The sequence below is a fragment of the Peromyscus leucopus genome, chromosome 23 (assembly GCF_004664715.2).
Source record: "Peromyscus leucopus breed LL Stock chromosome 23, UCI_PerLeu_2.1, whole genome shotgun sequence".
In the NCBI taxonomy this organism is placed as follows: domain Eukaryota; kingdom Metazoa; phylum Chordata; class Mammalia; order Rodentia; family Cricetidae; genus Peromyscus; species Peromyscus leucopus.
This window is the reverse complement of record NC_051082.1, coordinates 32324715-32342149: the sequence shown is the minus strand read 5'-3', so window position 1 is coordinate 32342149 and position 17435 is coordinate 32324715. Positions and strand designations below refer to the sequence as shown.

Here is a 17435-nt window from a genome sequence, read left to right as displayed (position 1 = left end):
GAGCCTCTTTCTCACCATTGAGAACCCAAACAACATAAACGTCTAAACCACCACTGCCCAGAAAGGATCTGAACCATCCGAGCAACACCTTTCTGCCTTGTTCACTGTTCTAAATAGACCTGCAGGGATGGAAGGACTCCGCAGCTGTCAATACAGGATGGAATGACTTTCAACCCTCATTGGCTACTTTACGTCTTTCGAGCCGTGTGACCCAGCAGGGGCCTCTCAGAAGTGAACAAATGGCGCGCTAATAATAAACGTGGCACTGCTTGAGCTCCTCACAGCAGCTGGCTTTCCTTCTTGGCTCTCACTACAAACCAGTCCAGCGTTGGTCAGCCTCACACCTTGCTTTCCTTCATCTGCTCATGTCTTGAGAAAGCTACCGTTATCCCCATTTCACAGGTCAATAACTGAGGCTGGCAGAGGGTGCATCATTATCCCAGATCTAGAGCCAGTAAGAAGTGACAGGGTGAAGATTTGAATCTCCAACTGCCTAAACGAGCAGTTTAGTGGCACTAGGAAGTTGACTTCAGTGGCTCTCTCCTCCACACACCAATATCCAGCTCACAGAGTTTCTGCTGGACGGGGAGTTACAGAATTGTATGGCCGTCGGGGGCCAGAGCAGGAAGCCCTCGGGGACATGCAGGCCAAGCACTCTGCTTTCAAGTTACACCCCAGTCTCTAGCTGTCTGCAGGGTTTTCTCTGTGACCCTGGCGTCTTTCCTTGTGGGGAGGGCTCATTGTGACAGAGATGTCACCGAAGAAGCAGGTGCCAGATCAGTGTTGGCCAGCGAGCATGCCGCTGCGGCTGTTCACTAGCAGCACTGACCTGTAAGGAAAGGCGCAGTTTTTCAAAGTTTTCTTCCAATTCCTTCTTCTCGAATTCATGGGTAGACATCAGTTCTGAAAAGAAGAAATCAAATTGCTAAGTGAGCCTTTCTTTGGAAAAGCATAAATCAAGGCTGTTGGGGCAGATGAGGACAAACGATGGCCGGCCAGAGCGGATTCAAGGTTTCCTCTGCTCATTTGAAGTTGACTGTGGTGATCAGAACGTGATTTGTGAGAGAAGGAGAGAAGTGGGCAGCAGAAAGAGAGGAGGGAGGAAAGAGAAACGAAGAGTGAAAGTACACCACACACACACACACACACACACACACACACACACACACACACACACACGTCTTCTGTATGCTGCACAATCTTGGCCGTATGAGAACCTTTGTCAACAGCGCCAGCTGAAAGTCCCACCTTTCTTCTAGTGATGAAACGGTTGATTTTCTCCCATTCCTGGGATTTACCCTCCCGACTTCAAAGCTTCCATGCCGGGCTGAGGAAGGAGCTTTTCAAGCAGGGGGCCACTGGAGGAGACACACGCTTGATGCCGAGTTCGTGGTGTGGTTGAGGGATCAGTGCTGTGTCAACAAGGACATCTTGGTGGCCTCTGGGCCACACTGTGTGGACTAGAGAGCCCCAGGATTTGCTTGAACAAAGACTAGTTATAAGACACCCGGCCTGAAGGAAAGGTTGGCTGCTCTGTCTCAGGGGGTTGGGATAACTGCTCTGTATAAAGCCACATCCAGGCAATAACTTATATGTTATGCAGGTGAAGGTGATGGAGGTGATGGAGGTGATGTAGGTGTTAAGCAAATGCATTCTGTTCCCTCCAGATGGGAAGACCAGCAATTTGTTTTTGTGGTATGACTAGAAGGGTGATGGCCTCCTTAATCAACCTGAATCCTGTTCTTGGAATGAGAGAGTCCTGGATACATACTATCAATGACCATTTGGGCCACCAAGAGCTGTAATCAGGAAAATCCGAGTGGTTTCCATCAGCTCAGATCTTTAACTATGGTGACGAGGGCTGTTAAAAATCTTGTTTTCATTCACAGCCAAAGTTTACATCTCTGGAAAAATAAAGTTTGAGTTGATTTCATTGACTTCATTTTTTATATTTATTGTATTTTGTGTAGGAGTGTTTGCTCACATGTTTGTATGTGTACCATGTGTGTGACTGGTGCCCAGGGAGGTCAAAAGAACGAGAGTTACAGGTAGTCGTGAAGGATCATGTGTGTGCTGGGAACTGAACCCGGGGCCTCTGCATCAACAACAAATGCTCTTACCCACGGAACCATCGCTTCAGCCCCTGCTTTCATTGACTCTATATGAACTGGCCTTCTGGTCTACCTGCCTCTGTGTATGATTAGTTTTAATGGTCACTGACACCATCACCCTACTTATTACAATGAATTTTAAGCTCCTATTATATAGAGCCATACTATCTCAACATCATATATAACAATTCAAAGGCCTTGGATGTGGTATCTAAAGCAAGACTTCATTTTTCAGAAAAAAAAAAAAATCTACCAGACTTATTTGTGTGGAAATATAGGGGACAATAGGAGGGGGGTATACCATAATCTATGGAATCCATACATTCAAAGTCCCTCCCCTGAGGCACTTTGTCTGTAGCTTGGGAATGGGCACTGTCGGAGGTTCCCAAATCCCAAGGGAACGGGAGAAAGAATACCATTATTTACTATATAATATTGGCTTCCCACAATGCATTTCTTTATTTCAAAGCCATAAAATGCTGTCCTATCTGCTCTCTAAGGCGATTCTTCCCATTTCCTGCTGCATATTGGAGTTTTGGAAAGCCTGACATTTTGGAGGTAGCATCTACGTGTCAATTGTCTTTTAAGGTCTCAAGGTCATCTCAGTGTGTAGCCGAGGGTTCGGATGTATAATCCAAGACACCAGTTCTTGGGGCACTTTTCTCTCTTGTCTCCAGTTTGGGCATTTGGGAAAGGGGCTTGAGGGAGGAGACAGTGTGAGCATCAGATACTGCACAGTCAGTTTGTTGCTAGAAAGACTACTTTTAAAACAATAAAAAATTTCCGATATAAATTCTCATATTAAAAGTAGATTGATTCATTGTTAAATTTTATTGCTTTTAATAGATACTTGAACAACCAACTGACTGGGAAAAATAAGTAAAGGGAGGGAAAATTTAAAAACAAAATTCACGCAGGGGTGGTGGTGCATGCCTTCTATCCCAGCACTTGGGAACAGAGGCAGGTGGATTTCTGAGTTGGAGGCCAGCCTGGTCTATAGAACAAGTTCCAAGACATCCAGGGCAACTCAGAGAAACCTTGTCTCAATAAAAGAAAAGAAAAGAAGAGAGGAGAGAAGAGAAGATAAAAGAGAAGAGAAGAGAAGATCAAACAAACAAAATTCACACCTGGAGAGATGCTTAAGGAAGTCAAGGTACTCCCTGCTCTTATAGAAGACCTGAGTTCAATTCCCAGCATCTACATCAGATGGCACATAACTGCCTGTAACTCCAGGATAGCTGATGCCCTCTTCTGGCCTCTGTAGGCACTGCAATGACGTGCACATATCCCCATGCAGATATATGCACATACACATAAATAAAAATAAACTAGTAAAAAATAACAATAACAAAAAACAAAACAAAATTCACACATTGGTATAAATTATGTGAAAATATAAACAAAGCTCTTCTGGCCTGGAGAGATGGCGCAATGGCTAAGAGCACCGTCTGCTTTTGCAGCCCCTGTGTGTTCCATTCCCAGCACCCACATCAGAGGGCTGGCAACTGCCTTTAACTCCAGCTCCAGGCTATCTGACGCCATCTCCTGGCCTCCATGCACACCTGCACACACACACACACACACACACACACACACACACACACACACACACAACACACACACACACACACACACACACACACACACACACACACACACACACACAAATAAAAACAAACTTATTAAAAAAAAACCCCCAAAAACCAAAAACCCTCATTTTCCACAAAGGGACATCTTAGTTGGACTCGGTAGCATTGTTAGAATGTGCACAAAACCCTCACATTAGTCTGTTTTGTTACTGTAACAATACAGCTCATGAGGCGGCCTAAACTTTATAAAGAAAAAGGGTTGTTTGGGCTCATAGTTTTAGGAGTTCAAAGGTAGGGTTCAGTGCCCACTCTGCTGGAGTGAAGGTCTTGTGTGCTACAGTTGGATTTTGAGAGTCCCTCCAAGGTCCACCTGTGGAAGGGCCCATGGCGGGGGAACCACTGAGAAGTGGCCCCTCATGGGAGGTCTGCCCACTCTGCCTCTCTCCTTGTTCTCTTTTGCCTGTTAAGTGGCTTGGCTCCAGGACCTGTTCTTTCTCTGATGTACTGTCTCCCCGGGATCCCCAGCAACCGAGCCGACCACTCACAGCTCAGAAGGACAGAAGCAGTTTACAGATGATTTCAAGTATAGTCTTACGGTAAAGCAAGGTTGGCCAACACCGAGTAGCTGCGAGACAGCAGTCACCTCACACGCAGGAAGTCTGAGAGACCGGTGTCCCCACCCCTGTTGAGAGCACATCCCCGCAGGCTCCATCGCTTTTCATCTTGTCACAGTGGGAACAAGCCTCCAGCGCACAAGCCCGTGGGGGTTACAAGCCACAATGAAACCGTTGTGTGAAGATAATTCAGTATCCAAAAGGGAACAGTAAGAATCTGGAGACTTAAATTTGCTCCATGCTGAGTGTGGACAGGGAGTAAGAACTCCAGAGATGCCGCCATGGTCTGAGAGCATCACAAGGGCACTCAGTCCAATCAGGCTACATGCAGGACCCAGCCCCAGTTGCCTGTGCCTACTAGGCGGATGGCCCCTGATGCTGACTCCACCTTGAGTTGCCCAAGGAGATGTAAAAACAATCTCATATCCTCATTGCACGTGGAATTCAGGCTGGTGAGACTCTCATTAACATTCCCTCAAGGTTTACCTAACTCCTTTGGAGGAGAGAAATCGCTGCCTGGATTTGTGAAGTTGCAGACATGGGCCTGGGGATAGAACCCAGGGCCTACTGCATGCTAGCCCAGCTTCCCCAGCCCTGCCTGAAGCCTTGCTTTCTAGTTCTTCTTACAGCAATGACCACAAAGGCTGTGGTAGGAAGAAACAAAGGACAGAGAAGAAGGGAAGGAGGGGTCCTGTGTGCTGTCACAGAGACACCTTGGCCCCTTGGCCTGCTGCACACAGCCTGGTAGATACCTTGAACTTTGTGGTCATGGTCATCCTGCAGGATTGTGATGGCAACTGTGTGGTTATTTTCCATCTCCAGCAGAGCAGCCTCGTGGCTGGCAGTGATGTCTTCCACCTGAAGGAAAGGCAGGGTTTCTGGTTATCCACAGAGCTCGGGTGGCTGTTGGGAATATCTTTGCTGCTTAGAAAACACAGGTGCAACTCAGTAAGAAGAAAAAGTCGGTGATCCTGCCAAAGACAAGCTACTCTGCCAGGATGATTGGCACTCCCGGTCTAGAACCAGAGTGAAGCCAGGATTTTCAGGGAAGGTGACATTTTCTGGAGTCACTGCCACAATCTGGCTCATTGCAGAAAGATACAAGCTCAATGCAGCCAGGCAGTGGCAGTGCACGCGGGAGGCAGAGGCAGGAGGATCTCTGTGAGTTCCAGGCCAGCCTGGTCTACAGAGTGAGTTCCAGGACAGCCAGCACTGCACAGAGAAACCCTGTCTCAAAAAACAACTCTCCCCCACCCAAAAGCTCCACCAGGAAGGACTGTCTCAGCCACCTCTGTAGAGTCCTGGACTCCCCATCACATGCTTTTCCTTCACCCTGCAAGGAAGTGATGGAGCAGGAAGGACAGTCCTCCATGCCTCTTCTTGAGGTTTCCCAGTGTCAACGAACTACTCTTCCCAGAGCTCTCAGTTAGAGCCTATCCTACTCTACCCTTGAGGTAGGCATGTCTATGCCCATTTTGCAGATGAGGATATCAAGGCTCAGGTTTAACATGTTTCACCCAAGAGCTAGTAGGGGGCAGGGATAAGCAGGGTCCCCCAGTCTGACCCAAGTGGTGCTGTTCTCTCAAGCACACCTGGTGACAGCCCCCTCTCCAGGTACCACCAGCAAGTGACATGTTAGGACTCTCTCCCTAGTTCCTAGGTGAGGCCAGGAGGCTCACACATGTCCCCTTCACCAAGGTCCTAAGCATAAGCTTGCCTTCCAGATCGCCACCTGCTGGGACTCTCTGCTGACCGGGCAACTGGGGGCTACTCCTGTGAAGGGTTTCCCACTCTCTGCTTGAAGGTCTATTTCCAGGCGTTTAATCCCAAGTGTGCAGCCCACCCTGGATGCTTTTGTCTTCACTTTTATTTTTCAGTGCTGGTGACTGAACCCAGGGCCTTGCACATACACGCTAAGCCACCACTCTGTCAACGAGCAACACACCCAGCCTCATTTTCACACTTTCTGATTCCTCTGCCCAATGACTATACTGCCTACAGTGTTTACCTTTTTGTTTGTTTATTTGGTTTGGTTTCCACATTTTTATTGGGGGGGGGGACAAATTCCATCAGTGGGGATATTCACAGGTTCTTCAACCATTCCAGCCCTGGGCCCTAAGAGTCCTGGGGGTGGCTGGGCACATGCAGCATGTTCCCACTATCCTGCATAGGCCCTGGGTAGTGGTAGGGTGTGGCCTGGTTGATCATGGTGGCATTACTTGGTGTAGGGATTAAGTTGAAGCATAATTATAGCTTATCTTGGATGAGAAAGCACCAAGCTATGTTGATCCTGATGACGTCTGGACAGTGAGAATCTGCAGAAGTGAGATTTGTTATTTATAATAAAGTAAAATAAGATGTTCTTCTTGTATCCCTGCAATCACACACCCCAACATAGACCAAATGCAGCCCAAGCAGAGCTTCTGCCTGACTTACAACCACGCTTGCAAACGACTCTTCTTGGTCCATCGTTACCCTCAATCTGCTTGCTGTTTTTAGTAAATATTTTTGGTCATTGCTTTACCTTCAAGTGTGTGCCCTACTGAAGAACCTGTTCAGGATACACTCTCCCCATGATAGCAAGCCTCTCCTAGACATAATACATGTGCAACCTTTATCCAAATTCCTGGCCAATAATCTCTTATACTTCCACCACACACTGTAACAGTATATATGCATGTACGGGTACATACACATATCCCTTCACATCCAAAACCAGTTCAACAACAACAGAATCCAAAAGCCAACAAACCAAACAAACAAAACCTTGAAGAAACCTGGAACAAAAATCTCTTTTTGTTCCATGTTGTCTTATAAATAATTCAGTAATTCAGTTTATTTCATGACCTACAGTTGTGTCAAAAACTGACATTTTAAGACCACAAATCCAGATAAATTAGTCTAGGTCCTCAAGTTCTTTGGTGGCCCCGTTAAGGACACATTGCTTCTACCTGACAATATGTGACCACCTCTGTGGAAACCTCATTTCTCTGGGATAATTCACATAGTTTCTTCGGTTATAGAGGCCACAAGAGGGCATTGGATCCACCAGAGCATGTGGTTGTGAGCTGCTCAACATAGGTGCTGAGAACTGAACCTGGGTCCCCTGGGAGAGCAGTCAGGGCTCGTAACCACCGCACATCTCTCCAGTCCCCACAGAGGACTGTTTAAAAGCTGTGCCACTCAGACTTCTCATCGATGTGATCCTACACCTGACAGAAACGACCCAGAGGAAGATTTAGTTCACAATGTCAGTGGGTCCAGTCGACAAGTACGTGGCCCATGTGCTTGCATAGACTATCATGGCAGCAAGGGCTTGTGGGAAGGAAGTTCCTCACCTCACAGTGGACAGGAAGTGGAGAGACAGGAAGAGGCCTTCAAAGACGTGCACCGTGGCCTACTTCCTCTAGCCAGGCCCCACCCACTAAAGCTCCTACCACTGCTCTTTCTTATTTATTTATTTGTATTATAAAGGGTGTTTGCGGGGCTGGAGAGATGGCTCAGCAGTTAAGAGCACTGACTGCTCTTCCAGAGGCCCTGAGTTCAATTCCCAGCAACCACATGGTGGCTCACAACCATTTGTAATGAGATCTGGTGCCCTCTTCTGGCCTTCAGTCACATATGCTGTATACATAATAATAAATAAATAAACAAATCTTAAAAAAAAAAAAAGGGTGTTTGCCTGCATGTATGGCTGTGCACCATGTGCATGGAGTGCCTAAGGAGTCCAGAAGAGGGCGCCAGATCCCCTAGAACTAGAATTAAAGACTGCAGAGAGCCACCATGTGGGTGCTGGGAACTGAACCCAGGTTCTCTGGAAGAACAGCCAGTGCTCTTAACCACTGAGCCATCTCTCCAGTCCCTTTTATTTGTGAGTGTGTGGGTATATGCAGAGGGCATCAGATCCCCTGGAGCTGGAGTTACAGGTGTTGTAAGCTGCATGATGTGGGTGCTGGGAAGGGAACTCTGGTCCTCTACAAGAGCAGCCAGAGCTCTTAATTATCATTCCAGCCCCTTCCATCACTTTTCAAAATAGCTGCATCAGCTGTAATCAATTGTTTGATGAAGGAGACACTGGGGGACAGTTTACATTCCAACAATAATGGCAATCAGTGGATTCTCATTTGGAATAATCTAATTTTGTGGGAAATTTTACCTCTCATCTCCCCTCCAAAACCTCTCCCTCTCCTCTTCTTTCTCTCTCTCTCTCTCTCTCTCTCTCTCTCTCTCTCTCTCTCTCTCTCTGTGTGTGTGTGTGTGTGTGTGTGAGAGAGAGAGAGAGAGAGAGAGAGAGAGAGAGAGAGAGAGAGAGAGAGAGGAGTTGTCATCTCTTAAAACAGGAAAACCACAGGCCAGAGCCAACAAGGAGCCCACGGCAACATCTCACTGCTAACACTGACTGGGCATTATTGATTAAAGAGAACCGATCCTCAAATCATCTGTGGCTCTGTGCTATGAATCCACTCAGAGGAAGGGATGACTAGAACAATATTTAACCACCCAGTCATGTATACAAGAGTCTAATGGAATGTTTCTCTAAAGCCTTCCAGTCTGAAGGGAAAAAACTAAATAACTGGTTGAAACGAACCGGGCTAGAGAGATGGCTCAGGTATTAAGAGCATTTCTTGTTCTTGCAGAGGACTTCGGCTCTTTCTCCAGCACCCAGACCAGGCAGTTTACAATGTCTATAATGTCAGTTCTAGGGGACAGAGCCCTCTTCTGGCCTCTGTGGGTATCTGTATGCATAATATACACTTAGGTACATACACATAAAAAAATTAAACCTTTAAAAAAAGGGAAAAAAAATCTTTCCTTTCTGTTCCACTAAAAATGTCAGTTAAACCCACAGCACTCTGTAAAAAAATAAGCACCATGTATTATCTATAGAGGCGTGGGGCTTATGCAGCCCAGGACAATGAAAAATCTTTCATTGACTTTGGTAGGACTCGGCTTCACTTAGAGTAAGGACTCTAGTCTCTTACGCAAATTTCTATGAGGAATTTCAGAAGAGAAAGATAGATGCAAAGACGAAGTTCCAGAAGAATCCATGTGTCCAGAAGAGTCCTGTGGTAAATTTGGCTCAGCTGGCCACAGGGCCTGGCAATATGTCTGCGGCCAAGGTGTGTGCCTTGGTGTGTTAGCGTACCCCTTGGCCTGTTAGACGGCATGTCTGTGCTCTAGTGCTGAGGGGATGCTACCGTCTACACAATAAGGATGATGTAAGGGCATGCTGTGTCCCTTTCAGCCTCCGGGAGGTGCTTTCATGAAGGAAATACTGACCTCCTAACTCTAATGAGCCACATGGAATTAAAGGAATGACGAATAAATTCAGAAAGATATCAAGGGGAGCCTGTGAGCTATCAGTTGAGCAAATGCTTGCTCTTCAGGAACGTAGGGTTCATGTCTCTTTGTGATTTTAAAGGACACCCCCTTGGGTAGGAAGGGGTGCTGTCTCCTGCGGGGCATTCTCTCTCCTGCCGGTTATTCATCTCCGTGGCTTCTCTTCCTGGGGTACCAGTTCCAGGGGCTCACAGACAGGAAGCACCCAGTAGGGATGCTCAGGCTGAGAGGACGTCAAAATGCGTTGAAGATATTTGCATGCATGCAGGCCTGTTTTCCCAAAGGAAACAGCAGATGGTTTAAAGTATTGTAAATGACGAGATCCGAGGAAAAGCTTTTCTCCCAATGTCAGCCCACGGCAAGCGTAGTGGTTTGAAAGAGAAACGCCTCCCATAGGATCACATATGTGAATGCTTAGTCCTGGCTTCAAGGTAGTGTTTGGGGAGGTTCAGGCCGTGGAGCCTTGCTGGAGGAAGTTTGTCCCTGGGGGTGGGTTTTACAGTTTACAGCTTTGCGTCATTTCCAGGTCACCCTCTGTTTCCTGTTTACAGTTACCTGATTGCTGCCTGGCCTTCCCATCCACAATCTCGACTCTTGCCCACTGGAACCGTAAGCCAAAATAAGCTCTGTCTTCCACAAGCTGGCTTTTTGTCGTGGCGTTTCATCAGAGCAACGGGAACATCAGTAACGTGGGAAGCTTCTGCTGCCTGAAGAGCTTTCTTATCTGGCTGGAACCTTGGATAGGGCCCCCTTAGGCCACTGCCGTCTATCTTCGGCCGCCATCCACAGAGATGGGATGCTGGGCTCTTCCACGGAGGAGGCTGCCAGTTTGCCCACCAAACAGCCCTAGTTGTTTGGAGAAGCAGTTATTCCCTGTAGCAGGACTCCGTTCTGAAGCCAGCCTGCCACCCAGCAGGGCTGGATGCAGAGGCAATAAGGGGGAAAAGCTATCGCCTCAGACGAGCAAGGATGGAGCTGCGCGCTTCACATTCAGCCGCAGGCCAGAGGCAATTAACTGGGGCTTTGGCAATTCACTTAGAGAAGGTGTATTTTGAAGGGAGAATCACGTGCTCTCATTTCCTCATCCTCATTAGAGGGGCCAGAGGGAGCCAGCCTGTGTTTACTCACTCCAACCCCCTCCTGTGGGTTTCCTTCTCCAACACCCAGGAGCCCATGCCCCTGCCTCACTCTGCCAGTCTCCTAGACACCAGCCCCGAGCAGGTGGCAGGCTGTGCCGGAGGTCCCAGGCTGACTCCATCGGGTTCCCAATGTGGCCCCCTCTTCAGCCTGAAGGGCGGGTGTCCACGAGAGCCACGTGTCCCCTGCACCATCTCTTGTCGACACAAGGTCTCCTGTGCCAGACAGTGAGGTCCCGGGGCCTCATTCTCTCTGTGTGGTGTCTTCTCCTGCGGGGCAGATGGAGCTGGCTGGGTGGGAGGGGTGAAGGAGATGTAACACAAGGCGATAGGCTGAGTGGTCTCCACCCATTGAAACTCCTCATAGGGTGCTGTTCCTGCCACTCGCCTGCCGCCCACAGGATGAGCTTTTAAAGTTAGTCCCAGCACTCGGGAGGCAGAGCCAGGTGGATCTCTGTGAGTTCGAGGCCAGCCTGGTCTCCAACGCGAGTTCCAGGAAAGGCGCAAAGCTACACAGAGAAACCCTGTCTTGAAAAACCAAAAAAAAAAAAAAAAAAAAAAAAAGAAAGAAAGAAAGAAAGAAAGAAACCGGAGCAGGGGTTTGGAGGGCTGAGCTGATGAGCACTGAAGAGCAATGCACCCGTCAAAGAAGACAAGCGACTTCTGCTCACACTTCACGCAACAGAGTTCTGGTGGCTTACTTAACCCTGGGACTCTGTCTTCTTACCTGTAAAATGGGGATAGGAATGGCTACCTGGTAGGGTGATGAAGTCAGTGTACATCAAATTGGAAAAACAGTGGCTGGTGCAGAACCAGGTCTACGTACATGTTCGCTTAGCACCTCTACTCACAAAGAATATTCGAAGAGTAGATGACCAATAAAGGACAAGTGTAAAACTGCAATCTTAGGGAAGTTCTCACCGAGAAGCTAACCTTAGACCTAGAAGGCGGAGACGGTGCCATGGTGTCTGCAGGGACAACATTCTAGGCACAGGGCGTAGAGAGAGCCAGAATGAGGCTGGAGAGTGAACTTGACCCCAAGCCCGTTTCCTCAACCGGCCCAGGCTCTTCTCCCATCCCTGGCGCTGAGCCGCCCAGCCCACTCACCTGCTCCTGGTGCTGGCAGCGCATGCGCAGCAGCTGGTCCTGGTGCTCCGCCTGCAGGCGCGCGCTCTCGGCCTCGAACTGCTGTTGCAGCCGCTCCTGCAGCTCCTGCACCTCGACCTGCTGCTGCCAGCCCAGCCTCCTCAGCTCCTCCTCGAACCGCCTCTCCAGCGCCTCCTTCTCCTTCTGCAGCTTCTCACACTTGGCGGTGTTGAAGGCTGCAGAGAGCACGGAGCTCTTTAGTACAGTGGGCTGTAGCAGGAATCTTAAAGGTTCTTATTAATAAAATCAAACCCGAGCCAAGTTATTGGGGTCCATGCTGGTAGATCAGAGAGACAGGACAAGCCACAGCTATCTCACCTCACCGGATCCTCAGCTGGTCTTGTCTCCTCAGACTGGAGGCTTCTGAGTCCTCATCCCAATGGCTTTCAGCTGAATTACTGCTCAAAAGCCTGAATGCTTAACCAGCCACATGCTTAACCAGCCCAAAATGCTTAACCAGCCAAAACCTTCTAGCCAAAATGCCTCTAGTTTCTCACCCTCACGCCTTATATATCTTCCTGCTTTCTACCACCACTCCCTGGGATTAAAGGCTGGCTTTCTGGGATTAAAGGCGTGTCACCATGCTTGGCTATTTCCAATGTGGCCTTGAACTCACAGAGATCCAGAGGGATTTCTATCTCTGGGATGCTAGGATTAAAGGTGTGAGTGCCACCATTTTCTAGCCTTTGTATCTAGTGGCTGTCTGTTCTCTGACCCCAGATATTTTTATTAGAGTACACAATATTTTGGTGAACACAATACCACCACAGTGGGCAGCAGACGCTGCGATGACCCACCCTTAGCCCACCTGAGGCTTTCAACAATAAAACTGAAACAGGAACCACTGGGCCAGGAGCACGACCCAGCAGTCGAGTGCTTGGCTTGGCATGCACGAGGCCTGAGTTCCACTCCCAGCACCAGAAACTGATAAAAAAAGAATTAAACGAATAAAAAATACGCCATAGCCGGGTGGTGGTGGCGCATCCCTTTAATCCCAGCACCCTGGAGGCAGAGGCAGGGGATCTCTGAGAGTTTGAGGCCAGCCTGGTCTACATAGCAAGCTCCAGGTCATCCAGAGCTACACAGTGAGGCTCTGTCTCAAAAATAAGTAAATAGAGAAATAAATAAACCACGAACACCTCAAAGCCTAGTTTAGCACAATATATTATCACAAAAGACTCTCTTCCCTTGAACCATTTGAGAATAAGATGCTGAGTGGCTGTCCCACTGTGCCCCCATTCCCTAGCGTGTATGCCCTACTTACCCACAAGGCCAGCACACTCTGCAGATCCGTGACACAATGGTGCCACCCAGTGCTTAGCACTGTTGAAATGGACCCAGTCCAAGCCCAACGTTTTCCTACTGATACAGCTTGTGGCCCCTCACTGTTAGACATTGGTCTCCAAGACTTGCTGGTACAGATAATATAACAAACATGTTCACCCATGTGCCAGGCCACTTTTCATTACGATGAGCTCTCGGGAGTGGAAGTCACAAGGCTTTGAAGACTATGAGTGTCCTCACACAAGGGCTTGGCGCTTTCTGTAAATTCCAGTTAGCGAGTAATAAACCTGTGACCGCTAGGGGGTGGTATAGCTCCTGAAAAGCACCCTTGGGACACACTGCTCTGAACCACTCGCTTTCCCCCCAAATTCTTCTTTGTGGTGAAAATGTTAAGCGGAGAAATGAAAGGAGCGACCGAAAATGAAGTCTGAGGTGTTCACAGAGGGAGAGTAAGCCAGAGAGCCACCAGCCTGCCTGTGGTGTTTGTAGACCCACGCTACTCCCGGCGGCGTGCGCGCGGAGGCTGCATCAAAGCCGGCGGCGCGGAGCAAACAGGAGCAGGCATCTGCATCCTTGCCTCGCCTAGACGGGGGCTGCTGCTCCCAACAGCCTACACCCCATCTGCCGGGAACAGGAAGTGGAGCTAACTGCTCCAAGGTCAAGGCAAGGGGCACAGCAGAGCCAGGAGCGGGGACAGCCTCCGCGATGCGTCAGCAGCATTATAATGTCTCCAAGGTGAGACCATGCATTGGCGTACCTTCTTTCAACCTCCAACGCTGCTGTCAGGAATTCTAACCCTTTACCTGCCCGTTTCCTTATGGGTGGGCTCAGACAGGCAGGGCAGCTTTGGACGGATACTGAGCCAGGGTTGTAGTTAAGTGGTAGAGTAGGTGCTTTTAGTGTGAGCAATTGTGTTGGGGTCCATCCCCAGCACCCAAAAGATAACTAGTCATTGAATTTAGGGAGCACCGGTTGAGGGCCAGGCACAGTTCTAGGCACAGTGGCAGGAAGGCAGGCTAGCACAGAAGGAGCAGAGGCTGGAACGGGACATGCCCCCTTAGTCTCAGACATTTGATCACTTGGTCCCCGGTGGTGGCGTTTGGGGAGGTTTAGGAGGTACAGCTTTGCTGTAGGAAGTATGCCACTGTGGGCGTAAGCTTAAAAGAAAGAGGAAGAGCGTCACGAGAAGGGAGTTCAGGTAGACAGACATTCATTCATCTATGAACCCTGTGACGATTTATGTGTCTAGTGCTTGGCCATCGCTGGACTCCCCCCTTCCACCTGAACACGCAAAGGCCCTGGGACAGGCACAGTTCCGGTCTAACTAAGAAACAGAAAGGCCACGATGGGGCGGCAACATCCTCAGAGGAGGGCGGTCAGGTTCTAGAGGCAGGCAGAGGCACATCACGCAGGACCCGTGGCTACGCTATGGCTTTCTGGTTATGTTCTTGAGACAGCTTCATGCTCCCAGAGTCCCAAAGAGGGGAAGAAACAGTGATTTTCATTCCTGAGAGCTGCTCGGAAAATGGTTTATGAGACAAAAAGAGTTCAGGGGATGTCTGGAGTCCAGACCCTGAGCTTAACGGGGTCAGGTGACTGGGCTGAGGGAGGAAGCATGGGGAGGGTGGGTAGGTGCACTGGGGAGGTGAAGGGGTACAGGGATGCGGGCAAGGCAGGAGTCCAGAAAGACCTGGTGGTTGGTCTGAGCAAGGAGACATGGTAGCACTCTTTGGGGAGACGAGAACACCTAAAGAGTCCAGCTAGAGTCACTTACAAGCCTTTGCGGAACTAACAGATCTGTCACTGTGCCTTTAGGGACCTGCTGTGGCCCACTGGCCTCAGGAAAATCTCTCTGGCTTTCAGGGTGTAGAAGTTGCCAATCAGTATGAAAAATAAAAAAAAAACCTGAAGCCTGCTGGGTTCTGACAAGTCCCATACCACCTTGTCGATGAGTGTCTCTATCCCAGGCTCACACAAAATGGTCCCTTATAAGAGTATCAAGTCTTCAAAGTGTGAGGCTTTGGGACAGACCGGAGTTAGCGAGTCTCCTCCAAACAACATTGTGTAAAGACGCAAAAGATGTAGACTGGAGTTAGCGAGTCTCCTCCAAACAACATTGTGTAAAGACACAAAAGATGTGTCCATGATAGCATGGAGAGCACTCCCTAGTTCCCAGGAGTCTTTGCGGCACTGTGACTCTCGAAGGGAAATCTCCGTAGACAGCAGGAGATGAGAAGCAGTGGAGCCAGGAGTGAAAATGCAGAAGGGCAGTGGTCAGAGGCGAGAGGTGACAGAGGTGAGGGTAGGGTCTGGGGGGGAGGGTAGAGGATAGGGGGGAGGGGTGGTGATGGGGCGCGGGGCAGGAAGCCTGGCCCAGCTGGCCTCAGGGCTAGATGAGACCAACAGTAGCTGCTGGGCTTCCCAACGTCATCTGGCCTCTCTGTTAGTATCAAAGGAGGACGGTGGTTGCCTTGCACACCCGGACCTTGCTATGGCTTCAATCTGAAACACCCCCCACGGGCTCAGGGTTTGCATGGTATTCTCTGTCCAGTGATGTTATTTAGGCCCGTAGAGTCTTTAGGAGGTGGCAGAAGCTGGTCAGCAGATGTCTTTGAAGGTGCGACCTCTACTTCTTGTCCTACTCTCTGCCTCCTCTGGGAGTGTCCAGTTCTGCCCCACTTCCTGTGTGCTCTCTTTATAATATGTGGTTGAAGATGTGATCGCTCAGCTCCCCGCTCCGGCAAGCACGCCTCTCCACCATGGTGGACTCTTACCCCGGAATCTTAGGTGACGCTGGATCCCACTTATGTGACCTGTATCTCATTAGCCCTATGGAGCAGTAACAGCCCTGGTATTCTTGTATTTCAGAAGAAGAGATCTGAGAAAGATCAGACACAAAAATAAACATCCCAGTTGATTTAAAGTCTCTTGATACTCATAAATGCTTAGTGTTATTTAATGTATTCTTTAAGATAAACAAGTCAATGAATGGATGGTGACTGGTCCCGTGTGGGACAGTAACTGCAGTGTGTCTAAGTTCACCTTGGAGGGAGCAGAGGGTTGCAGGCATGATTTATGGGCAAAGGAGGAAAGAGGAAACTGATTAGACATGGGCTAAAGCTTTTGAAAAGAGAAACTATGCTGTCCAGATGAGAACTGGGAACACACCACACATAAACAGGGAATGAATGGCCTTCTACAGATGTCTCTGCATAGAGTCTGCTCCTTTGTTTTATTCATTTAATTTGGGTAACCAGACTTTTAAAGGCATCTCTATGGCATCAACTTACACAACTCACTATGTATATAACTACCTTGGGGCTTTCTCTGGCCAGACTCTGAAAGGGCAGCTAATGGCTCCATGTGGCCAAAGTACGTGGTTATTTACTGCTGTGGAATTATCCTTTTGTACTGTTAAGATGTGATCACTCGAATTGGTTTAATAAAACACTGACTGGCCAGTAGTCAGGCAGGAAGTATAGGTGGGACAGCCAAACTAAGGATGCTGGGATGAAGAAGGGTGGAGTCAGAGGAATCACCAGGGGATGTGGAGGGAGCGAGACATGCTGGAAGAGAGGTAAAGCCATGAGACACGTGGCAGCACATAGGTGAATAGAAATGGGTTAATTTAAGTTGTAAGTGCTAGTTAGTAATGCACCTGAGCTGGCGGCTGAGCATTATTTATTATTTATTAGTATTAGGCCTCTGTGTGGTTACTTGGGAACAGCTTGCAGGACAGAAACTTCCCCCTACAAATGGCGCCCAAACAAACATTTGGCAAGAACTTCCACATAGAACCTGAGAAAGCTTTTTAAAAGGTTCTAAAAGAGAATCAAACGTGCCTTCCTAGTCTCACGTCTCACATAGGCCGCAGTACAGAGAGGCATCTCCCCACCACTGCCTGCATACTTGCGCCACCAGGCCAGCGTGAGCCAAGCCAGTGAGCTGAAAGGCGGGTTTGGGGCTTTGCTCACGCAGACAGGAAAGGCTGCAGTTACTCAGTAAGGACAGATTCAGATGAAAAGAATCTCTAAATGAACCACAGTGTGTTCGAAAATGGACGTATTCTTAGAAGAGAGAAGAGAAAGGGTATACAAAAATAATAGGGCAAAGTCCTTAAAGAGGGAGTAAGTAATATAAAAGGAAAAAAATCCACATAAAGATGAAAATGCACAGAGAGTTTGAATCCTGCATGACATTGTGTTGTCTTTGAAT

The 17435-nt window shown here is 48.7% G+C and overlaps 1 protein-coding gene across 3 annotated transcripts in view; it reads right to left on the bottom strand.

Annotated features, from left to right (window-relative positions):
- Positions 1 to 17435, bottom strand: part of Mtus2 (microtubule associated scaffold protein 2) — a 249149-nt gene that overhangs the window by 12802 nt on the left and 218912 nt on the right. For all 3 annotated transcript variants that reach the window (XM_028878051.2, XM_037198378.1, XM_028878052.2), the window contains 3 exons: positions 11898 to 12112; positions 5067 to 5172; positions 830 to 903 (listed from right to left, as the gene is read on the bottom strand). In XM_028878051.2, coding sequence (XP_028733884.1) covers positions 830 to 903; positions 5067 to 5172; positions 11898 to 12112 — 395 coding nt within the window. The remainder of the gene's footprint in view (positions 1 to 829; positions 904 to 5066; positions 5173 to 11897; positions 12113 to 17435) is intronic.